At 36.4% G+C, this 26458-nt stretch overlaps 1 protein-coding gene and 1 long non-coding RNA gene across 2 annotated transcripts; one reads left to right on the top strand and one right to left on the bottom strand.

Moving 5' to 3' along the window:
* The first annotated feature begins 424 nt into the window (after positions 1–424).
* Positions 425–26445, top strand: rars1 (arginyl-tRNA synthetase 1). The gene is made up of 15 exons (XM_082141289.1): positions 425–580; positions 1169–1306; positions 4104–4292; positions 4460–4568; positions 4649–4749; positions 4845–4966; positions 5910–6030; positions 6786–6915; positions 9683–9787; positions 13990–14168; positions 14594–14703; positions 15871–15976; positions 18879–19051; positions 22819–23066; positions 25397–26445. The coding sequence occupies exons 1-15, from the start codon at positions 536–538 to the stop codon at positions 25504–25506; spliced, it is 1986 nt and encodes a 661-aa protein (XP_081997415.1). The 5' UTR covers positions 425–535; the 3' UTR covers positions 25507–26445.
* On the bottom strand, positions 5305–5899 carry LOC309478065. Its single transcript, XR_014198801.1, has 2 exons — positions 5786–5899; positions 5305–5632 (listed from the first exon to the last, which is right to left on the bottom strand). It is a non-coding gene; the product is annotated as an uncharacterized lncRNA (long non-coding RNA).
* Positions 26446–26458: the final 13 nt, after the last annotated feature.

Genomic DNA, 26458 nt, shown 5'->3' with positions numbered 1-26458 from the left:
CCGATTAAAAAGCAACTTGATTGTTTTGATTGTAACAGTGGCCGCCCAATTTTTCACGTTTTCAGTATTTACCCCATTTATTTGTATATGTAAAAATGTATTCCAAAATTGCACACGTTCAAATATTTAAGTATTTTGAGAGCGTGTATAGCATTTGCATGTTTGATGCTCTGATTGGTGGAGATAGCATCTGCAGAATCATGGGTAATGTAGTTTCTCACCATGATTTGCGATTATTAAAAAAATATATATATACGTCGCTCACAGTAAATCTTTCTTTAAAGGTTTGTAAGTTATCATTCAAAATCAATTCCTCTAAGGAGAAAATTTATGTTTTTTACTTCCGGAACACGACTGCTGCACTCATATGGGACCACGAATCGTTCAGACCAGTTTTATGAACCCGTCCAACTGATTCACCATTCGCTGGTAAACGGAAGTGACGCGACGAAGCCGGTGAAGGCGATTCTTCACGTTGGAGAAGTGCACATTTGTAGAATTTGTGGCTGTTTTTACCTAACTTTATCGGAAAAGAATGGGCGACCCCGTTGGCGAGCACACGTCCCGACTTCAGCGACAGGTCAGCTTTGCATTAAAACGCTAAAAGTTTTGTACATTTAAAAGTTGTGTTCATGTTTCTCGCGTTCTGACGTAAGAGACTGAAACACGCATGCAAGTCTGACTGTCAACGTACAACGTACGCACATTCGGCTCTGATGGGATGTTGAATACATTAGTCTAGCTGTTTAATTTAAATATGAAGAGAATAAATCACGACACTGAGGGTGCCTTAATATCTAGTGAGCTGCAGAGCTAGGATGCGTTGAGGGTTATTGTATGTAACTTACATTAACAATATGAGCATCATGAAACTGAAGTCCACATAATGCTTAAATGCAAAGACGTATGCTTGTGAATGTGGTGTTTTTTGTACTTACTTTGAATAGAAAGCCTATGGGAAGTAACCACATTCCCAGTCAAAGTGAAACTGAAATAGAACTGTGTAGCAGCATTAACAATATTAGTGACGTCACGTGTCTCAATTTTACTGGCACAATCAGCTTGCACTTTGAAGTACTTCTTATAACTGAGATATGTGGTATCTGATGGTTGTGATCTTTGTCCCTTGCCTTTCTGAGATTTCCTGTGTTTTCAATATGCCATGTAGGAAAGAGAAATCAAGTTACTCCAGGACGAAATCGAGAGGCTGAGAGATCCACAGCAGCTGAACTTCACTTCTTCACAGCTGGATGAGTTACGAGAGGAGAATTCCCGTCTGAAGTACCGCCTCAACATCCTGAAAGCAGTGAGTGTGATGTGCTCTTCCTTTAAATGAGATGATTGTAATCCTTGTAGGGCGACAGTTTGACCTTCACTGCGAATGTTCAGTGCATGTTCTGTGCAATTACATACATTTCACACATTCAGTTATGCGTCAGCAGCTAATGTAAGAATAAAAAACAATAATTTGGACTCGTCACCGGCACATTTTATTGAAAATGTTTGCTGTTTGTGGAAATTTCTAGTTCATTCCTATGGAATGTTCTGTAAAACTTGTATTTGCAAAGCTTTAGTACATTGTAACAGGATCTCAAAACAATCTGCACTGAAATTATGCATTATGGCATATCGATTATCAGATAAAAAAAATATATATATATCAGTATCCGTCAATATTGGATATTTTATTGTGATTTCTGATTTCCCGCCTAATTATCACAATTATAAACGTTTTGTCCTCATCTCTCACTCACTTAAAGTGAATCTTATATTTAATGTAATCTTTAACAAATCTCAAAATGATTTTTTTTTTACAAATCTCAAAATGAAAAATGTTTTCATACTTCATTACGCTTTATTTTCATAGTCCACTTTAGACATTCTACTTACCAAGTAACTTTGCAACTACATGTCAACTAACCCTCATTCATTTGCAACTATATGTCAACTAACATGTAAACTCAGAGTGTTAGGGTTAGTGTTAGAATTAGTTGAATAAGTTGACATGTAGTTGCAAAGTTACATATAGTCAGTAGAATGTCTGTAACTTGGGGAGCATCAAAATAAAGTGTTAGATAATAAGCAGACAGTCTACTAATACTCTAATGACTGCTGGATGTAGAAGAATGTCAAATTCCTTAGACCTTAGACCTACTGTCAGTCATTAATTATTAAGTGGCAAGAAAAGTGGGATACGTGTACAAACAATAAATGACTTGAAATCCATCCTGAAATCTGACTTTTAATCTCCCTTAAAACAAGATTTGATCAAGTGGTGTTCACCAGATGTTGTATAGGTCATACAAGAATAGACACATGCATTTTTTCTTTAAGACGAGGACCCAACTTTATGTATTCTGCAAGACCCCCCTTTCCATTAAATACATTTTATTGGACTGTCCCACTTTTAATGCAAGCAGAAAGTTTTTTTTAATGCTCACCTAAGGACTTGTTTAGTAAGATCTTACCAGAAAATGTTTTAGAATTTGTATCACAGATACGGTATAATATTAATTGCTGTATTTTTTTTTCTGCTTGCTTGGTTTTTATTTTTATTGCATATATGTAACTCTTGTATTTTTGTAATTTAGTTTTTGCCATGAAGATAGCCACAGATGCTAACATGGCATTACATAAAATTATACTGAGACTGATACTGTTATGACTGCTAGTTGACATGCAATGTTACTTATAGTTAGTGTAATGTCTAAAGTGGGCTATTAAAATAAAGTGTTACCTCATATGCTACATGACATGCCTAAATTCACTTGTAACAACTAAAAGGATTGATTTTAGTTTTTAGTTTTAATTTTAACTAGATTTATTTAGGCAAAAAATATATAAAGTATATATTCTGCCATTTATAGGTTATCAACCATAACATGAAAATAATTATCAGCTTATCAGTAATGGCCAAAATATGAATCCGTGCATTCATATGAAATAGTTTTGGGTTGTAAATGCCACAATGTGATGTTCACAAAAGGATAATCAGTTTCTCTGTGACTTGTTTGTTACATTGCCTGAATCTAATAAAATTATAAATAATGTAAACGTGTCTTTTTTTTTTTACATTGAATGAGGGATTTGATGAAACAATTTAGCAGTGCTGTTATTGTTAACTAAAACTTAAAGGATTCAAAATTAGGTTACACTTGCCTGTATACATAATGCATTAATATCAAACTATTCTTAATGCATTATTTATACCTTGCAATGCACCGTATAATGCAATACATGATCTCATGGATAATTGCAGCCACAGTTATTATAACATTTTTATACTTAGTTTATAAGCTAAATAGAATTATTATAAAAAACGAAAACTGAAAATAAAATAAAAGCTTATTCTAAATATGATTAAATACTATAATAGGCTATGTTCACACTGTCAGTTTTTAGGATTGACAACCGCAATTACTTACAGGTGTGAGTCTCAAAATGTCCCGTTCACACAGCAACTTACAGTAGCGTCTCGAATACTGTCTGTATGAAGGTGCAGCGGGAGTCAAGCCCGTTTTCTCTTATCAGTAAACCAAAGTGAAAGTGACCAAAGTGATATCAAAGACGGTGACATCTATAAAACTGGAAAGCCTCATCACATTTGACACAACAAGAGTCCAATCGAGCCACAAGTTAATCCGTCAAATCTTCATTAACCGACAGCAGCTTTTATATCTGGGTGGAGAGCAGAGCAAACTGGATCTGAAACCTTCAGATAACACACAGCTCATATCTCCATCATTATAAATGACTGAAACCAAACATGAAAACCCTCAACACACAGTAGTCGTGTATCTCTGCAGCGCAGCGTCTCTCGCAGTCGCACTGTATGATGTGACAGAAAACTAGTTATCCAGTCCGGTTCCGATCACACGGAGAATGTGGTTGTGAGTTCTAAAAATGTATACGGGTGTGAGTTCAGTTATAGAATGCGATTGTCACTCTCGTAAATAACTGAGCTGTGTGTGAACGTAACTGTATTAAGGCCTTAAATACAGGACTGACAACCATATTCTGCTGCTGTGTGAACATATACATAGTATATACTAAAATAACACTGCAATTCAGTAATTAAATCTGTTGCTACTGTGTTTCCTCAGAGTTTACAGGAGGAGATGAGCCAAAACGGCAAGGCGATGTTGAACATCAACCAGTGTTTGCAGCAGATCTTTGGGAAGGCCATCAGTATCGCCTACCCTGACCTAGAGAACCCGCCACTTTCGGTCTCCCCCAACCAGCAGGCCAAGTTTGGCGATTATCAGTGTAACAGTGCCATGGCAATGTCTCAGGTCAGTTTTCCTTATATGATGTCCACATTTTCATCAAGCGTTCTGATGCTCCCCTTTAATGTCGTTCCAAACTTTTTGTCGAAAGAATTTTTTTTTGAAGAATGTTGATGTGAATTGATTCTTTTGTCCAGTTGTATGGAATTATATTTGTAAATGTATGTTTTAAGATGATGAAAGCTAAAGGACAGAAGGTCAGCCCCAGGGAGATAGCAGAGAAGGTTATCCAAAACATTCCCAACAATGAGTTCATTGAGAGAACAGAAATCGCAGGACCAGGTTTGTTCAGAACATCATTTTTTTTCTCTCCATCATTTTAAAGATTTATTATAAATAACCAAGTACATATTGCATTGTAGGGTTTATCAACATTCATCTCAAGAGAATGTTTGTCTCTAAACTTCTCTCAAACCTGCTTGTGAATGGAGTTCAGCCTCCACCACTGGTGAAGAAAAAGAAGGTAGGAGTTTCACTGTAGTGATGAAATGCATCACAAAATAGTTCTATAAAGCAGTGTGTTATCAAGTGGTCTTTACCCTTATTGCTGTTTTTCAGGTTATTGTGGACTTCTCCTCACCTAATATTGCCAAAGAGATGCATGTCGGTCACCTGCGCTCCACCATTATTGGAGACAGCATGTGTCGACTCTTTGAGTTCCTGGGTTATGATGTGCTAAGGTTGGTGTGTATTAGTTGTGAAGCTCAACTGTGAGCTTTCATAAAATTTAAATATCTGTTTTAGAGGTCAACCGATTGATCAGAAGTGATAACTGATTGCTGGAAAAATTGGCGCACCCGCTGCGATTTTTTTTATTTTTTTTTATTAATACTTTTTTTCTTTTTTTTTTTGCTGTCGGGAGAAATTGCCTGGAAATCGTTGATGCTCATATGGTCGCGGCTCGCGTTGTGTGAAAGGAATTAAGAGACGAGCATGTTACGAGCACCGATCATTTTCAAGCATGTTTAAAGAATTCGGGGAGTTGGCCCGATTTTATTTATTTATTTATTTTTTGACCGGTGTATAGGCTGTCCACTATTGCCAAATCTTACACAACCATGTCACATAGGCTAGATCTGTGAATATTATTATAGCCCAGTGGCTGCAACCAGGGCCGGATTTACCTCATATTGTGACATTAGACCATTTTTAATAATAAACACAATAATGTGAAATTTGATATTGTGGCTTTATTATATGTGATCATATACTTGCATGTGTCATTATATTATTAACACTTTACCAAAATCATGGTCAAATGAAGTTAGAAAGTTTTTGTTCAGTGAATGTCGTGTTTTTCGTCATTAGAGCGGCTGCACGTTTTCACTTGTAACATGAGAATGAACCTCATTGGTTCTTGCTGAAGCTCAAACGTGCTGCGTTACACGAGAATGAACTTCATTGGTTCGTGCTGAAGCTCAAACGTGCTGTGTAACACAAGAATGAACCTCATTGGTTCTTGCTGAAGCTCAAACGTGCTGTGTAACACAAGAATGAACCTCATTGGTTTTTGCTGAAGCTCAAACGTGCTGCGTAACACATGGGAATGAATTGGCCTGCAGTAATCTGTGTGTTCATTAGTGCATCTCTTTAATCCTTTCGTCCTCTATCTCTGTCTGTCAGGTTGAACCATGTTGGAGACTGGGGGACACAGTTTGGGATGCTCATTGCTCATTTGAAAGACAAGTTCCCAAATTATCTCAGTGTTTCTCCACCTATTAGTGACCTTCAGTCTTTCTACAAAGTGAGTACACGTTATATACAACCTGAAGTGGATTTGCTTATTTCTGCTTATTTATCCTTCAAATGTTTAATCAAATAATGCTTATATGTTCAGTTAATTATGTAAAAGTTGAACTACTGCATAAATAATAGCTAATACGCTTTAACTATATGTTCAGTAAATCATGAACTAGCGGTGTGTTAATGCTTAACTACTGAATAGTTATGGACCCTTAAAATAAAGTGTTACTCAACTCCTATAATTTCCTTTTCCTTCTATACTGGCTCTGTCATAAAAATAGTAAACATTCTCAAAAAAATGCACACAAACTGCAAGAATCAGCTGTTTTCTGCAGGTCTGTCTGAACACGTTGTGCTTTTCATTTGTTGTGATGCATTTGATGTTCTTCTTATTGCTTACATAGACATTTTGCTTACCCAACAGAATGTTTGGTTGCTAAACTGCTGTGTTACACAGTTGAGAGAAAAAATGAAAGTGAAGTGTGACAACCTTTACCCTCTTTTATTATTATTTATTTATTTATTTTTTACATGGGACACTATTCTGATTGAGTTATTCTTTAACTTAGATTTGTGGTTTTATTGTTTGCATTTTGTCTCCACAAAAATGTAGAGGTTTTTATGGTACCCTGCAATATAGTCTTTTTGCAGGAGGCTTTGAAGGATTCTTGGTTTCACTGAGAGCTTTCATCCTGTTTGGCTGAATGTTTTACTTTTCAAAGCTGTTCAGCTCGTTTCTTCTCTCATCTCTATCAGGAGTCTAAGAAGAGGTTTGATGAGGATGAAGAGTTTAAGAAGAGGGCCTACCAGTGTGTGGTTAAACTCCAGAGCAAAGAGACTGACTTCATCAAAGCCTGGAAACTAATCTGTGACGTTTCCCGGAACGGTACGTGTGAGGCACACTAAGAATGTCATTCTCACTTTATCAAGTATTGAATAGACTAAAGCCTTGCCACATTAATGCTAGTACAAACCTCCACAGACAGCATGTGCCCTCTAGAGGCATTTACAGCCGACACGCTCTGCGTTACATTATTCTCTGAAACAACAGCCCGCAGTGTGGAGAGAATATCAGCTGAACCAGCATGAAATGGCAATAAGATGTAGTTCGCCCTACTTTATTTATCTAAGGATAATGTGAGTTTTTAACTAGTAAAGGAAGCAGACAAAATATCAAAGATGCAAACAACTACAAAACCTTTAACTTTTTCTTTTGTAATTCATATTTTTATTCAGCAAGGATGTATTCGATTGTTCAAAAGTGACATTAAAGACGTTTATTGTGCTTCAAAAGATTTCAAATAAATGCTGTTCTTTTGATTTTACTATTCATAAAGGAATCTTGAACAAAAAGTATTGCAGTTTCCACAGAAATATGAACCTTTTCAACATTTATAATAGTCAGGAATGTTTCTTGAGCAGCAAATCAGCGTATTAGAATGATTTCTGAAGGATCATGTGACACTGAAGACTGGAGCAATTCATATCTGCCTTCACAGGAATAAAATACATTTGAAAATATATTAAAATTGATAATGGTTACTTTAAATTTGTAATAATATTTCACGGTATGGCATTGTACTGTATTTTTGATCAATTAAATGATGCCTTGGTTAGACTTTAAAATATATTGCCTAATAATAAGAACTGCAGTCTTATATTTTAGGTTTTATATTTATAATGTAATAATTTTTTATTTATTGCATTCACAATTGAAAACTATATTAATAATTAAAAATACTTATATTAATCTAAGTTAATTTTTTATGATAATGCATTATGAAAATTTGCATTTATTTTAATGTTTTAAAAGTACTTTACAGGATTTTTAATGGATAAAAACATTATTTTCTTCTCAAAGTAGCATGCAAACTGCAGCATCTACTCAGGCAGACTTCCCTCAAATTCCTCCAATGGGAATAAAGCCTAAAAGTGCACATTGACCAAATGTAGCATGCCACGCGAGATCCGAACAATGACATCACTTTTGACATCACCAGGGTTTAGACTAATATTATTTAACACTAGAATATTTGGTAACACTAGAATAAATGGTCTGTCATTAATAGGTAACTATGCAGGACAAATGAGCGGTACTACATCAACACTTTAGCTACTACTATAAACTAATATGGAAACAAGCTTAACTAATCAGTATGTAATATCAAATTTAGGACTGAGATAGTTCCTTATTATGTAATCAATAATTACTGAATGAGAATGGCCTCATTAAGAACTAATTACGAACTATGACAAATTATTAAGAGTTACCAATTAATAACTAATTACAACATTATCATGTGTCTGAGGCAATCAATCATCTTTTTTTACTCTGAACTACTAGTGATCTGGACCATCATTTTATCGGATCACTAATAGTTCCTGCAGAGTGACTAGGCAACACTTCTGATGCATTTCATGACTATATTCAGAGTAAAAAATATGATTAATTACGTCTCAGACACACAATAATGTAATGATTAGTAATTGATTAGGAATAGGATAACACTTTAGTTTAGGGTTTAATTCTCACTATTAACTAGATGCTTATTAGCATTCATATTACTAGGATATATTGGCTGTTTATTAGTACTTATAAAGCACATATTAATGCCTTATTCTGCATGCCCATATTCTACATCCCTTAATCCACCCAATAGCTAAACTTAACAACCACCTTTGTTTTAATAAACAGTAATTAGGAGTTTATTGGGGCAAAAGTCGTAGTTTATAGTTTGTTAAAGAGAATTGGACCCTAATCTAAAGTGTGAACTTAATTAGTAATTCTTTATAATTTGTCATAGTTAGTTATTAATGAGGCTAATTTCATTCTGTAATTATTGAAGACCTAATAAGGAACAATCTCAGTCTTAAATTTGATATTACTTACTGATTAGTTCATCTTATTTCCATGTTAGTTAATAGTAGTAACTGAAGTGTTAATGTAGTACTTCTCATTTGTCCTGCATTACCTAATAATGGCGGACCATTATTCTAAAGTGTTGCCTAATATTTTATAAGGACAGTAGAGGTCAGTATATAACTGCATCTTAGTAGTAAGTTAACATAAGCGTGGACTCAGTGTCTATATAGTTTATACCAGTAACTAGAAAAAAAATACTGCAGAAAATGAAATTCATCATTTACTCGCATTACTTCCAGACAGGATTATGTGTTTTTCTAAAGTAGTGAAGCTTCTGTTCCAAATATTGTAATTTAATTTAAGAGCTTTCATGTCGGAAATGTTATCATTTTTAGACGCTTTATCTGTCATTTTGATTAAATTCTATAATAATACGTCCGACATTTATAAGCTGAGACATTATTCACACATGCATTCTGCAATTTCTATATTTATTGCAGAGGCAAAACGTTTGTTAAAACAAGTTCGAACACACCGATGCCCTTCACCAGCATCCGGCGACACCAGCTCTAGACTCTGATGTGACAGCATCTACCTTTACCCTTTAATCAAACCTCGTTCCCCCACTGAGGCTTGCCTAATGAAGGTCAATTAGTGTGTTTTTTTCTGCTGATGCTGTCCAATCAGGCTTTGCTAAACCAGGAGGGTGCTGCATTTGATTTCCCTGTGGTGTGACTGTTGTAATTAAACCGTCTTGTCCCTTCCGCTTCTGTCCGCTTTGCTGATGCAGAGTTTCAAAAGATTTACGACTGCCTGGAAATTCGCATACAAGAGAGAGGAGAGTCCTTCTACCAGGACATGATGACAGCCGTGGTGAAAGAGTTTGAGGAAAAAGGTACAGGTGGAGAGTTCTCTGACTCTTTCTTTAGTCTGTTGTCTTAGTCACTAATAGTAAACTTTGCTTGCTTTGAGAACAGATATCATAGTCTATTGACATTTGAATAAATATTAATATGTTGCTTTATTTCCTGTGTTTTTGGGTTTCTGATTGAAAAGGGAAGTGTGGGTGGGACATATCAAAGGGTTAAAAGTTTATTTTGGGAAATTTTTGGTATACACCATAATACTGATGGGCTCAAAGCTAACACACATGGATCTGGGGCCTGTTTCAGAAAGGAGGTTAAGTGAAAACTCTGAGTATGTTAACCCTGAAATGAGGGAAACTCTGAGTTCTCTGTTTCAGAATGGGAGGTATGTTAAACCTGAGAAAGCAGAGTAAGTCAAGCCTGTTTCTGAAAGAGAGGTAACTTATACTCAGAGTCAGTTACCATGGTAACTTACTCTGTGAACCTAACCTGGTCGGGAACAGGTTTTCTTCGGTAAACCCAGAGTTTATTTCGGTCTCCTCCCCTTTTTTAAAGAGGAAGTGGTGTTTAAACACCTCATTCATTCTTTCAGTACATTTTTATTAATAAAATTAATCTTTTATTATTGTATATAAAAATATTGCTATTTTTACTGCTGTTTTTCCCCCCCAATTTTTTTAATAAGATGAAGTCGATAACTCCTTAACTGGCAACTAAAAATACAGTAGTAGATTAGAGTTACATAATGTAGTTCTAAACAAATTTTACAGAATTAAACTGGCATTTACTGGAAATCACTGAACTGTGCAACAGAAGTTGATGGACCGTCATCCTGCTGTTCTTCCACACTCTGGGGGCGCGGGGAGAGATACGAATATAAGAATACCCGTTTATACTTAGATTTAAAGGTACAATATGTAAGAATTTTGCATTAAAATATCCCAAAATCTCAAGGCCAGTGTTATATATTTTGTTAAGTTGATTACTTACAATATCCCAAATGTTTCCAACTATTTTTAAATCGTGAGAAAATTGCGATTTTAACCAAGGAAACGGGGCGTTAGAGCAGGGGTGAGCTGGGAGTCGCCAGTCAATTGCGTCATATCCGCGTTACCCTCGGTTTCCGCTCGTACTGCGTGGAGTCCTGGACAAATGCGGAAGTTGTAGTTGTAGCGTCTATCAAGCTACAAACTTTAGCTTGTTTCTTGCAGTCGTTATGGTACACAATTATTCTTTACCGATTGCTGCTGGTTCTGTCGACAAAGCATGCTTAATTTTATATTTTCCAAATGTAGCATTCGGTAATAGTTATGTTTATGTAAGGAAAGTATTATTGCTTTAGATTTGTGTTTAGTTTATTGACATTGTTTATCACGTCTGGTGTTTATGGCCATGTAAATAAACATAGCATGTGTTATACATAAAGATTAATCAGTATTTTGGCAAATGATGTGGGCATGTTCGAATGTACTTTTACAACAATTGTTTAGAACATGTAAAACTGCGCAGCGTTATCACAACAATGAATTCAACAAATACAGTAACATCTATGATAACCAATTTAGTATTAAACCTTACTTTTCTTGCGGTTAATTCATTTTAATGAAATAAAAGTGTGATGAGGTTTAAGAGTCAGGAAGGAAGAAGACAGGGGTCGGCGCGTGACTAGGACTCGTAGGCTACTTTATTAAAATAAAGCAAAACAAACAAAAGCCGCGCACAACGCGCATTCACCGTGGCAACCGCGACCGCACAAAACAGTTCAAAAATGAGAGCTCGGATCCACCGGTTCTCTTTCTCTGCATCCAATTTTCTCTCCAGTCTCTCTCTCGTTCCAGCGCGGCTTATAAGCTCTCCACGCCAATAATACTTTGCACTTGACCTACTTGCTCGTCTCTTCTCTCTCCCGTTACAGACCGCGCTGAACCACGCCCCCCTCGCCACAAAAAGCATGTCATTAAACGCAACATTTATAAAAATAGAACTTAGCCTCATCCATGAACATGATTTTTCGATTCCCGTCTGACTGATTTACATCCACGGTGGAGTTTAAAACGACAGTTCCCATCATTCCACGCTCCTTCACATCGTCATCAAGCTACGCCGTTGTTGTTGTTTGGAATGTAGCGCCCTCTAGCGGCAAAAAAATTCTTGCATATTGTACCTTTAAACTTAGATTCTATAGGCTACTCCACATAACAATGTGAAATAATCAGAATGTGTAGATTGTTTGATGTGTAGACACATAATGTTAACTCTGTAGGCCTCTAAAATAGCCTATATAAAAAAATAACACACATGTAAACCTCTACATTTTATGAAGGCCCTTGGATCTTCGGGAGTGACTGGCTCTGATGAAGTCCCTCCAGGAATTCCCTCAGCCAAAAATGCTGCTGCACTGCTTGACACTGGATGCTATTTAGTTATTTAATATGTCAAATGTAAAGTCAGGTAGCCTACACCCATGATATGCTCAAGCCTTACTTGATTTGAATTATGTTTTTATATTTAATTTTCAGCTGCTGCCATGTTCTTTTAATACCTGCAGGATTGCACCTACATGAAAATTTAAATTAGGTTGAATAACATACTGTTCTTCCAGTTTCACCTCTGATATTATAACAGTTGGGTAAGTTACTTATATTACTAACTACTGTAAGAGTTAAAAGTGAACACCCACAAACAAGTATTACACTACAAATGACATCTTCAACAGTGTAATTAGATTAATGTAATAATGACTATCTTTAGAAAGCATTGGTCTACTTATTACTAAATCCCATATCAACCTCAACCACTTGAACAATACAAGGAGAGGCAAGAAACTGCACTTTTAATGCTTTCAAATAAACAATATAAAATTGCATGAATTATTCTTGAATTGACCAAAGTGTGTAGAGGGAGAAGGTTACATTAAAAATATACCTTTTAAAAATGTATGTTAAATATACAGAATTGTTCTATAGTGTAATGCAATTACATCAGATTTTACTTTAAATTACAGAAGAATTAAGAGTAATCCCTTTAATTAAATTACAGTATTAATGTTCTAATACTGTAAAATTACAGTAATAATGTTCGTACTGGTGAGAAATATGAAGACCTCTTTTTGTCTGGCGCTGTTGCCATGGTGACTCATAATATCTGTGCTCCATTGATAATGGCTTTTTATAGTTGTGGTGCACGTGCTAAACTCAGAGTAGGTCAACTCAGAGTTGATTGAACTAACTCATTTCAGCTGTTCTTTAACCGAAAACTCAAGAGTTTCCCATCTCAGGTTAAGTCAACTCAGAGTTCAAGTTTTAACTCAGAGTTGGTTGAACCTCCTTTCTGAAACAGGCCCCTGGAGCCACAAAACTCCTATTTTGAATAGGAAGCGCATACATTTTTTGCATCAATAATTTCTCAAATCTTTTGTTGTTCAGACAATCAGGCAGTCCAGATCACTTCACTTTAAAGATGGGATAAAATAAAGTTTTTTGTTTTCATTATCTATTTTAATTATTTTATTATTTTATTTATAATATATATATATATATATATATATATATATATATATATATATATATATATATATATATATTTTTGTATCTTTGTTTTATTTATAATTTTTTAGTTGATTAACATTTATTTCTTTTTTTCAATTTTAAAATGTTGTTTTTGTTTATTACTTTTAAATGTATTACTTTATTTATTTTTTATTTGTATCAGTTAGTTTTTTATTTTATTTATTTAATATTTATTTCCATTTTATTTAGTTTTTTGTTCATTTATAATTTTTTAATTGCTTAATATTTGTTTGAGTGTTTGTTCTGAAGAATAATTGACAGTTGAACAGTCCCAGTTATCCTTGCGAAGATTTACATTGACATCATGATTTTAAGATTGAATATAACGTTGTACAGGCAGGGTTGATATGTAATTTTATTGCACTGGTGTCATGTACTAGTGGCTGTTCTTCCAAAACAGTGTTTCATGTTTACTCTGGTGCAGTGCAACCGTAAGTACGATACTGTAAACACAATTTTTGTTTGTTTTTCCAAAAACGAGTCTTTTCTGTGCCAATCAACAAAAATTGATTGACCCGGAACATCCCTTTAAAAAAAAGCATTGCATGTCTATCCGCACATGTCCAATGGGGGGCAGTGTTGTTCCAAGATTGATTTTTAGACTCTAGCTTTACTATACATCCAATTTCACATTCCCTGCTGATGCTCTTCTCTCTCATCAGGGCTGGTGGAGTTGGACGAGGGCAGGAAGATAGTTTTTGCTCCGGGCCAGTCTATTCCCCTGACGGTTGTCAAATCGGACGGAGGCTATACTTACGATACCTCCGATCTGGCTGCCATCAGAAATCGTCTGTTTGACGAGAAAGCTGACATCATCATCTACGTAACTGACAGCGGCCAGGTGTGTGGGTGTATGGGTTTGTAATGGAGAGTGTTGGGGAAATCTTGAACGACACAAACCTTCCCAAAGTTATCTGATGTGCATGAGGACACATGAAGCGGATGTCGAGGGCGCTTGGCGAGACACAGAATTCAAATTTCTGTATGTTTATGGATGTGTGCAATAGACTCCTCACCTATTCAAATATTAATGCGGCATAGGTCAGGAACGCGGTCTGCTAGCATCACTATCAACACTGCTAGTTTACAAATCTGCTTTGTTTAGATAAGAAATATGCTTTCTTTGGCTAAAATTGATTTAAGGATTTACCAGGAGGATATTGATCCAAACTTTGTCGAACTTTTTGTTTATTTGGTGTGTTATTTGTATTGATGGTCATGTAACTAAATGTTCTCTGTGTTTTTTTTTTTTACGATGTACGGCAGGCAATGCACTTCCAGGTGGTCTTTGCTGCTGCTCAGTTGATAGGCTGGTATGATCCCAAGGTCACACGGGTAGAACATGCAGGTTTTGGCGTGGTGCTCGGGGAGGACAAGTAAGTGCATTGATCAGTATGGAAGTCACCTTTTGTCAGCATCATGTTTTCACCAGGATGACCCATAGTGCTGCAACAACTAGTAATCAATAAAATTAATTATAATGGATAAGGAAAATAATCAACAAATTTCATTATTGATTAGCTGAGTCTTTGTGCGTGACCACAACGGACCTGTGGCGTGACCCGAAAGCAGTTTAAATGCATTTCTGTGAAAAACAAAACATGTACACAAACTACGGTTCAAAAGATTTACTTCTGAATTACGTTCTAATTCTTTTTATTCAGCAAGGTCGCATTAAATTGATCAAAAGTGACAGTAAAAACTTTTTGAATGTTACAAAAGATTTCTGTTTCAAATAAACGCTTTTCTTTTGAAATGTTTTCAAACACTGATAATAATCAGAAATGTTTAGCAGCATATTAGAATGATCTCTGAAGGATCATGTGACACTGAAGACTGGAGTAATGAAAATTCTTCTTTGCCATCACAGGAATAAATTACATTTTAAAATATATTCAGATAGAAAACTGTTTTTATTGTATATGTGATCAAACAAATGCAGCCTTGATGAACATAAGACCTTTTTCAGAGATATTAAAAACCTTAACTTTTGAATATATTCTTATAATGCAAGCATTTCTGTTTTGCAAAAAGTGTAATTAAATGAATACTTGGGTACATGGAGCGCAGCATTAATGGAATGAATTTGAGATTAAAGCAATATTTGCTGTTCAGCATCAGATTTGATGAAATACATTTATTTTTATTTTTATATGAACGATAACTGGATTACAGCAAGATTAATGAAAAATAATAACACTTGGGTGTTCAGAGGAGATAATGTGTATGCTAGCATTGGTGGTTTATCTGCTGAAAGGTCTTTTTTTCCCAGTTACTTTATTTAGTCATTTTTACATTTTAAACCATAGCATTGTTTGAAGGAGAAACCTTTGCAAGGTACCCAATAGAATATTTAATGTACGATTTATCAAAGAAATAATTGACCGATTAATCAGTTGTCATCTAGTAATCAGCTAGTGGCTCATGTAGCACTAGTTTTAGCTGTCATAGAAATATTGTATTGAATGATGTATTTGAAGAGCACTGATTCCACATTTCCATGAGTTTTTTTTTTTTTTATAAACATGGAATTTCCATCCCAGGAAAAAGTTTAAGACTCGTTCAGGGGACACGGTGCGATTAATGGACCTTCTGGAGGAGGGTCTGAAAAGATCTATGGACAAACTGAAGGAGAAGGAGAGAGATAAGGTGAGCCCCTAAAAACTCAGAGGAAACTAGCACCTTCTTATGCTTCTCAGCCTGAAAGCTTCCACCCAACTCCTTCTGTGTGCCTGTGTACTTCAGCTCGAGTCAGAAGAGATCAATGGATCTCAAATGAGACCAGATGTGCTAATGACAATTACTGCCTATATTTCTCACAACTCCTTTGTGCTCAGAAATGAAGAGCATCCTAATGCCTCGCTCACTTGATTGATATCTCGCAAACGAGTGAGCTTCTGACAGTAAAGGAGTTTGAAAAAAGACAATTATATTGTTTCAGACGCAAGTAAGCAAAGTAAATGTCCTCGAATAGCCTTACTTGGAAACGTTAAAGGTAAGCACACAATTAAAAAGATTTATTAATTTTTTTTGTAGATTTTATTATTTTATAGATGTACCAAGTATAAAAAAAAAAGACTTACTTTCCCTAAAGTGAATCAGACTTTTGCCAAGTGCCTTATTTGTCAGGAATATTGAAAGTAGCATATGCTGCATTAAATTAGGCAAAAAAGTTAGCAGGCGTGTAATCGTGCAATGATCCTGTGAGCGTAATCATTGATGTAGGACAGAGCCAATATTTGATCTGATCTGCTGATCTGAAGCAATTTTCCCCCCCATCTTTTTAAAGCTCTCTGAACACTAGGGGTGGGAGATAAAAATAGATTTTTCTGATGCATCACGATTCTGGAGCAATTCTGAAAACTATTGGTACTATTTGTCGTATTTGTGCTTTAGGAACAGCTGTAGTCTTGCAATTCCACACACATACACAAACCCTCGAACCATCCATAAAATAGTCTTCCACAAAGTTCGAAAAGGTTGAAGTGAATTACAAGGTCAATCGCGCGCTTTATTACATCGGATATATGCTTTGTGAGAAACGTGAGTTTTGCTCGTTGTTACACTTACAATGTGTGGTCTTGCTCTCCGGCATTCCAGTGTTTTCCGTTTCCAAATGCTCTACGAAGGCATCATTTATGCCGTTTGGAAAGCAGTAAGCTTATTTCAATACACAAAACTCACTTACTGACAGACTTTCATAAGCTCACGTGCACTTTGTGAAGAGCGCCCGCGGCTGTGTGCAACTCCAAAGTACTTAAATGCACTTGCATCTCAAAATGCTTTAATGACGATTAATTAATGTAAACACCGTAAGTTTGTATTAAAGGATTAAACAGACAGGATATAGATCTATTAGATCTGCCGCTGTATATGATGTCATAAGTAATAGTCAAACTGCTCTTGACTGGAGGGCTTTCAGAATCCCCCTGTAGTCAGTAATTTTATCCCTTAAAACTCATCTTTGATCACCAAAATGACATGTAAAAAAAAATTTCCTGTGGAAAAAATAAAGTCTTCATGCCTTTAAATATCTTAGAATTTTGTAAGTATGTTATACAATTTTATACACATTTTGTATACGCCTAAACATGAATATGCAAATTAGCCCCGCCTCCGCTCACTCACACCAGCTCAGAATACCTGATCCACTCTGTCAACTTTATTGAAGTAAACGCTGCATGATGTCAAGTGGAAATACTGGTTTAATTCAGTCATATTATGTTTGAACCAGAAACTGATTCAGAAGAAGTGGAAGAGTGAATTATACAGACTCATCTACAAGTCGATGTATCAGAATGGTAACGCGTTTTATGTATAGCTGTCTACAATGTCGGACACATAACAGTAATTAAAATGATTAGCCTTTTGCTTGAGTACATTATCAACTAGTAATGTGTTAACAGCTAATAATGTGTTGCTAATGTTACACAAACCATGTTCCCGTTTGCTATCTCAGAGTCAGACAGCTGCCTTCTAAAAAACAACATCCTTAGAAATGCTTTGAATAAAAAATTGTCAGTGGAGAAAGGCATATTGTTCATCATAACATCGTAATATACATCATATACATAATTCACCTGATATATTGCTAAAAGTACCTGATTTTTCATATCAACAGAAAAATATACCGGGACAACCTCTCTTCTCTTCAGACCCCCCTGCTTCGCAGCATAGTTAATCGTGCGTTTGAGCGCTGAGTAGGCTATGTATTACTGGCAATTAAAGGCTCATTATTATGATTTATGGTTTATTAAAGCTGCAGTCCGTAACTTTTTTTGGGTTAAAAATGCCAGTGTTCAAAACTGTCTGCTTGCCTTAGCTCGATTCAAAACGGTAAGCTTGTAATAATGTTTTTAATTCCGGTGGTTCTGGTGGATTTCCACGGGAAATTCAAGCATGTCTTTGCGTCATTACATCACATCTGTACACATAAAGAAGGTGTCTCGGCTAGTAGGCAATATTGCGTGTGAGGATGTTCGAGGTGGAGATTTAGAGCCTTTTCTCACTCCAACCAGAAAGGTTCTGGATCCTCGGTCCTCGGATCCTAGGTCTTCGGTCAGAACAAAAGTGGATGTTACTTACTTGTTCAGATTACATTTTCCGGTGAAAATTCTTATGTTGGTCGTACTTCCAAAAAGTAGAATCTGTGATTGCGAATGACAGTATCCACACCGGTGTGGTGACTGACAGCCGCACATTCTCCTCAAAACATTGGATTCACTGTGCCGAGGCACAACCCACGTAAAGTTGATAATTCCGCGAATAACTGCAATTACAGATTTCGAACAGAGATGACGACAAAGAGGGAAAACTACGAACTGCAGCTTTAAAATAAATGCGCGATTAGTCGACTAATCGCTTAAATAAACGACTACTAGTCGACTAGGAAAATCTTTAGTCGAGGGCAGCCCTAGAACGTAGGTAATTTTATCCTCATTGCCTATTCGGCACATACTGGGTAACTTATTTTTCTGAAGGGGGCTAAAGGTCTTGGCTGCTTCAACCTCACGGGGGGATCATCAACATTTTGAAAGCGTTTGTGTTGCAGGTGCTGACCCCGGAGGAGCTGGTAAAGGCTCAGCGTGCCGTGGCCTTTGGCTGCATTAAATATGCAGACCTTTCGCACAACCGCATCAATGACTACGTCTTTTCCTTCGACAAGATGCTGGATGACAGGGGCAACACTGCAGCCTACCTCCTATACGCCTTCACACGCATCAGGTAAGCACTCAATGCGATGGATATCTTTAACCGCATCAAATGAGCCCCGCTGGGTATTTATCTGCATCAATGTGGTACTACATATATATATATTTTTTTTTTTTTTGTCGTTTCTATTCATTTGGTTTTTAAGTATTTTCAAGGGGACCTATTATGCCCTTTTTCAAAGTCTTGATTTTGTTTTTTTCGGTCTATTAGAATAGGTTTTCATGCTTGAATGTTCAGAAAATATTATGTTTCACATATTTGACATTGGTGCAGCACCTCTTTTCCCAGTCTTTGTGTCTGTCCCCTTAACATAACCACGAGTTTCAACACACTACTAGCGCAACTCAACCAGGCCTCGTCCCTTTACAATGGAGGCGTTTCAGGGAGTTCAGAAACAGTGCGCACCGATAAAAAGAATAGCTCGCTTTGGGGTGACTGTGCTTTGTAACTTTGCAGTAAATTTGACCTTTAAATGACACAATAGTTCAGGTTGCACAATCTGATATGGTGTGACTCCCCAAAAATGTATTTGTTATTTAAGATTTTTTAAATATATTATATATATATATATATATATATATATATATATATATATATATATATATATATATATATATATATATATAAAAAAAAAAATATATATATATATATATATATATATATATATATATATATATAATACTTTTTGCCTTGATTTTTTTTACCATATAAAACATATATACAAAATGACACTTCCTCTTTCTTTATCATGGACACTCTTATATAGAGCTGGGTGTTGATACATCAGGTCTTTTTATCCAATCTCAACTAAAACTATAAACTAATCAGGAAATCCGCCTTGTCATATAGTGGATATATTTCTATATCTAGAAATAAACTTTTTGTTTATTTCTAGATATAATCAACACTTCTATATCTTGTTGGATAAAATATTTTGTTGGATAAAAACATTTGAATTGCATTTAAGGCCGTTTTTAATAAAATAATTTGTATTCCAATTCATTGTTTGAATACAGACATTTAAACAGTGCTGTCAAAACTTGTTTACATGACAGATTTATTCAAACATACATAAATAATCAGAATCAGAAAGCGCTTTGTTTATTAGGAATTTGTTTTGGTGATAGAAGAAGCTTCCAATACACAGACAACACACACACACACACACACACACACACACACACACACACACACACACACACACACACACACACACACACACACACACACACACACACACACACACACACACACACACTCACACTCACACTCACACTATTAAACAAAAATAGACAAATTTGTATGGACAGGATGTTGTCAAATAAATGTAAGTGGTATTGCACATATTTATCATTGTACAGTGGGGAGAACATTTAACTGTTCATGATGTAGATTGCCTGGGGGAAGAAACTTAACTTGTGCCTGGCTGTTCTGGTGCTCATTGCTCTGTAGCTCCGGCCGGAGGGGTGTGAGGAATCCAGAGTGAGTTTTCTGAGCCCTTTTCCTCACCCATGGATGTATACAGTTCTTGGAGGATGGGCAGGGGAGCACCAGTAATCCTCTCAGCAGTCCGAAACCGTCCTCTGTAGTCTTCTGATGTCTGATTTTGAGGCTGAGCCAAACCAGACAGTTATGGAAGTGCAGAGGACCTACTCAAATCACCGCAGAGTAGTAGTGCATCAGCTGCTCCTGTGGCAGGTTGGCGAAGGAACTACAACCTTTGCTGGGCCTTTTTTGCAATATTGCAAATATGATTGTCCCACTTCAGGTCCTGAGAGATGGTGATGCCTTGGAACCTGAATGACTCCACTGAAGTCACTAAAGTCCACAATCATCTCCACTGTTTTGAGCAAAGTTATTCTTTTTTTTTTCTAGTTGACTAAAAAGCTATGGACATTGAATGGCTTTCTTATGTCCTGTATTGTCTTCTTCAGTATTGAGCCATCTTCGCCTTCTTCAGGGGAGGCCTTCTGGGCTTTGATATACCCCTTCTGGGATATCTTTATGTGGGTCTGTGCTGGAAACGTTGGCCTGAATGATTCCCACATGGATGTAGAGAAAGAGCTCACCAACACTGTTGAATGGCCCTTCATGTTCGTTCCTGGCAGTTTTAACCATGCCGCTGTGTTGAAATGGTATGTGTGTGGGAATTGGGGGCCTTGTGCACATGAAAGAATGCATGCATCTGCTGCACAGTCAGTGTGTTTTCTGGCTGAAATGTGTGCGTTTGTGACAGATCTACTTCTGCTGTCCCCCGAGTGGATGCTCGGCACAAGTGCTCTATTATTCTCACTCTTTATCACCTTGTGTTTGCTCTTCTGTCTCAGTAGTGCTGTTGACCTGCTGTCAGGAGCATAGGGTACCACAATCCCTCTCATGGCTCTCGTGTATTTGGAGAGCTTTTTCCTGTCTTTAATTGGCTGTTCAAAACAATTGGTAACAGAAAATCATATTTGGGAGAAGTGAAGGTAGAAATCTGAGCCAATGACAGAAGAAGGAGCCAAAAAATATATAATTGGCCATGGCAGCAGTTGATGGGGATTTCAGTGTTTTGTTTCTCAGAATGCATCCAATAAAACCTGATCCTCTATTTCTCTGGCAGAAAGGCCTTTTAGACACTTAGTAACTTGTAACATGTTTTCTTATTTATGTGAGCTGTTGCTACAGTTAAATGTCACTTCTTTTTTTTTCTTTTGTGCACTTTTGTTTGGCCATTTGCATTGATGTCGTCCTGTGTTGATCTCAGTAGTTGACCATTTAAAAGAATAGCTTGTTTGAAAATTAAAATGATGTCATCATTGTTCTTCAAAACCCATGAGTGTTTTCTATAGAACACAAAAGAAGTGCTTTTCCCCATACAGTAAAAACATACAGTGACCGGTGGCTGTCAAGATCCAAAATTGACAAAAAAAGCATCATAAGTGTTTCACATGACTTATGAGCTGTTTTGTGAAGACTTTTTTTGTGAAATTAGTGAGAAACAGATGTTTAAATTATTTAAATTTAAATTATTATTCACTAAAAAACTTTTTATACGCTCTACCTCTAAAATGTAATTTGCGCATGGCAGCATAGTTATCGTTGATGACTACATCTATTTTTTTGTTAACTAGTATTTTAGTACTATACTTATTTTTTTAAAACTAGTATAACCGGGAAAAACTAAAACTAAGGGTATGCTTACAAAACAACGATGTACTAAAAACTGATTTTTTTTTCTTTTGCATTTTTCGTGTACAGACGATAACCTTATGAAAACGACTAAAAACGCTGTTTTCTGCTGCCAGGCCAGTTGCACGATAATGGTATTGTTTTCAAAAACGTGCACTTTGAAACCCATTTTCAAAAGTTTGCGTTTTCAGGGCCCTAAAATGCCGTTGTCGTGTAAATAAACGGCCAAAACGCATAAAGTTTTTCATTTTTAGTTGAAAACGGTGTAGTGTAAACAGCCCCTAAAATACATTTTCATGGCATCAATATTGTTAAATACATTTTTTAAATACCCTCACATATTACTTAGAATATTAACGGCATTAAGCATTTTTAAATGATACGCAGTATAGGCAGTGTCAATTTTGGCTTAAATAAAAATGAAATAAACTGAAACCAAAAAAACTCATAAAACATCATCAAAACTAAAACAATGAACAAGCACAAACTAAAGTAAATGAAAGTAAATTTGCTCCGAGTCGGTTCACTCATGTCTCACAACCGAACAAGTTTGACCATGCAGAAATGTATATTATCTTTTATTAGACACATTCTTCTTCTGTCTATAGGTCTATAGCTAGACTGGCTAACATCCAGGAGGCCGTCCTGCGCAAAGCAGCTGAGACCACAGAGGTCTTACTGGACCATGAGAAAGAGTGGAAACTGGGTAAGTGCATCCTGCGCTTCCCAGAGATTCTGCAGAAGATCACAGACGACCTGCTGCTTCACACACTGTGCGACTACCTCTACGAGCTGGCCACCACCTTCACAGAGTTCTATGACAGCTGCTACTGCGTGGAGAAGGACCGGCAGACAGGTGGGTACCCTGAAGCCAGAAGTGAGCAGGATCTATATACTCCTTGCTTTCACTGACAGTGATGACTGAAAATAAGTGTAGCTCGCCCAGAAAGAAAAACATACTCTGTGCCCAAAACCTCGAGGTTTTAATGGTTAAATAAATTAATGTACTTGGAGCATGTGGTTTTTGCTCTTTAGAAGATGTGTCTGGAGTCTAATTGGTCCAGAAATGTATTTAGTTTCAACTCCTAGGCCAGTATAAACTTTTATACTGCAATGAAAGATGCTAAATAGAGGAGTTTTAATTTAGATGTAATTTAATAACTTTGTTTTTCACAGTTGCAATACGTTTTAATGAACAACAAATGATTTATTTGAACAGGGAAATCTAATCTAGGATAATATCAGATAGAAAATCCCTTAGTTGTTTTTTACTCCCATTTGAATCTCCTCATTAAAAACTAGTTACTTAAGCACTGATGAAGCTACTGTCTCTTGAATCGTACAGCTTCTTTCTTTTAATATAGACTAATGAAATTAGCTGTACTCTGAGTTTGAAAAAACTGCTGATTGTGGGACTTTTGGGTTTCCTTTTGTTTTAGCTCAGTGCTTTAAAAGCTCATGGATTTAAAGGTAAAATGTAATTTCCGTGGCACCAAATGCAAAAATAATGACCATTTTCAAGTTTCCCAAAAAGTGTATTTTGGGTTACTAATGCGTCTCACTTTAAACTAGTAAAAAAAAAAAAAAAGGAAACATCTTGTAATGCTACTTGCTGGAAGGACGTTAAAAATTATTGGAACAACAGAAATTGGTTGGTCACATTTGGCCATTGAAAATGTGTAAAAAAAATAAATAAAATAAACTTTACATTGATGCATTTTGGCATAAAGTCTTTCTCAGATTGTGTCAGAAACCTAAAATGTTACAGGTGTAAGTGCAATTAACTGCTCAGTTCCACAATAAATAAATAAATAAATAAAACATTTTAATGTCCAAATGTGACCAGGCAAAACTAGGCTTTGTAACTTTTTTTTTTTGTGGAAGTGCATTAGACCTTTTTTTCTAAAGTTTAGGGGGGGAAAGTATTTTAAGAGATTTTTTTCCCCCAAGTTTAATAAGTAAGGAATAATTGACAACAGGCCGTTGAATTATTAGAAAAATAATGCACACCCGAGGTGTAACGGCCACTCCGCTTCGCGTCATGACCGCATTACCACCTCGGGTGTGCATTATTTTTCTAATAATTCAACGGCCTGAAGTCAATTATTCCGCTTATGCTACAGTTACCACACCTCGAAACATTGTTCAGATTATGTATTTCAAGACGTTTGTAAAGTTTTTGTCATTAAAATGCTCCTTGTATGTAGGACTAATTTCTTACGCATCTAATCCCATGCCTCCGTTGCTAATTCCAAAACGTCATTTCAGAGTTAGTAACGGAGGTTTGAGCCGCTGATAGCAGACTAATGCTGGGGTCACACGACTAGCTGACACATTCTCTGACTGGTTTCATCGACTGCAGCAGATTTTAAACACCGACTTTGAACACAGACTGAACGCGCTGAACACGCGTTTGGGCATGATCAGTCATAAGTATCAAATTACATTCATAACCGGCCTTAAAGTGTGTTCCCGGCTTTATGCAGTTATTAATGCAGTTATTAGAGAGAGATGTTGCAATAATGAGACAGAAAAGCATATGTGCGTCAATATTATTATTTATTTATTAATTCAATTAGTTTTAATTAATTTGTTAATTCTTTTTTTTTTTTCTATTATTGACAGATGACAGTAGACTAGCCAAATAAATGAAACCCAAAGCCCTTTTAACAAGTAGGCCTATCAATAATTATTTATTTGTTAAATTATCTGCAATAAAAATCCGTGCTGCAGGACTATCCATTTATTTAGCCTATATTCAGTTTAATTTTCTATTGATTATAGATAGGACTTTATAGTTTATTTATTCAAATTAAACTGCATGTTTCTATTGATTGTGAAGCTAGACATTGAAAATTGCAGATCAAGCGCATGGGGCGAAATGCTTTTTCTTGTTATGAATTGTATCCTATTTTCCGTTATTACAGTTGACTACGCGAAGTGATATGGAACTGTAATGCGGTCAAGACCTGCCTGGAACTACTTTAGCCGTGCGTTTCCCTGAAAATAATGCACACCTTAGAACGTTCGTCAACCAATCAGATTCAAGCATTCAACGGCCCTGTAGTATAAATGACCTTTAATGACCAAGACGTGACTAAACGTTGTTGATTTGATTTGAAATGAACCTGTCTCTTTGAAAATGGCCTGTTTGACTAATGACTGCTCTTAAATCGTTCTCCTCAGGGGAAGTGGTCAAAGTCAACATGTGGCGGATGCTCCTCTGTGAAGCCACCGCAGCTGTGATGGCCAAAGGTTTTGACATTCTGGGTATCAATCCAGTTCAGAGGATGTGAATTGATCAATGCCTTCCTCCTCTGAACACAAGACCTTTTTCTCAAAAACATCGATGTCCTGATGGATTCTTATGGTATGCCAAATAAAAGTCATTCGACTGCCCATAAAAAAACCTTTTAATTTTCCTGGTCATTTCTCCTCACGTAAATGTCAGATTAGCCAACTGGACCCTGAAAACTGCCAAAAAGTCAATCTGTTCAACCTTTCCCTTCTATATAACAAGTCTGAATCTTATTTGAGTCTAGCAGTAAGAATTAGCTCACCTAATTTTGGTTTACCTAAAGCAGGGGTGTCCAAACTCAGTCCTGGAGGGCCACTGTCCTGCGCTGTGTCTGAAATCGCCCCCCCTATACCCTTAATTAGGGCACTATTTAAGGGGACAGCCATTTGTAGTGGTGTCCAAAACCATAGTGGACGTTATCGAGTGCACTCATTCAATCCCACAATGCACTGAAATAATGAGTGTTCAACTGATGTACGCTCAACGGCTAGAGAATACCCAGAATGCACTGTGAGAGTCACGTGCCGAATGAGTTCCCACATCTAAACAGAAGATGGCGACCGCTGCTGAATCATCCGTTTATCCGGTTTCCAAAACCGCTGGTCCAATGTGGCTACAGAGTAATGGTTTATGCATGGTTTCCATGCCAGTTTGCTAAATTTCAAGTTCCGATTTCGGACACCCTGGAGAGTTTAGCTCCAACTTGCTTTCAACTTCAACACACTTGCCTGGAAGTTTCTAGTATGCCTTTTAAGACCTTGATTAGCTGGTTCAGGTGTGTTAAATTGGGGTTGGAACAGGATTGGACACCCCTGACCTAAAGATTTGACAACAACAACAGCTTTGCTCATTTTGCTTTTGGACTTTTCATTCCACAATATGCATAAAATATTGTTCTCCCTTGAATTGTAATGCAATAAATCAATTTCGTAATGTGTTTGTATTCACTG

The sequence above is a fragment of the Leuciscus leuciscus genome (assembly GCF_965113295.1).
Source record: "Leuciscus leuciscus genome assembly, chromosome: 16".
Lineage (NCBI taxonomy): Eukaryota > Metazoa > Chordata > Actinopteri > Cypriniformes > Leuciscidae > Leuciscus > Leuciscus leuciscus.
The sequence above is the reverse complement of the archived record's forward strand: the minus strand, read 5'-3'. Positions and strand labels throughout refer to the sequence as shown.

Excerpts from the sequence above, each read along its gene's own strand:
- rars1 (XM_082141289.1), top strand. The coding sequence starts at position 536 with ATGGGCGACCCCGTTGGCGAGCACACGTCCCGACTTCAGCGACAG. Across the intron at positions 4,750-4,844 it reads CACTGGTGAAGAAAAAGAAG|GTTATTGTGGACTTCTCCTC; the intron begins GTAGGAGTTTCA and ends GCTGTTTTTCAG. Across the intron at positions 6,916-9,682 it reads CTGTGACGTTTCCCGGAACG|AGTTTCAAAAGATTTACGAC; the intron begins GTACGTGTGAGG and ends TTGCTGATGCAG.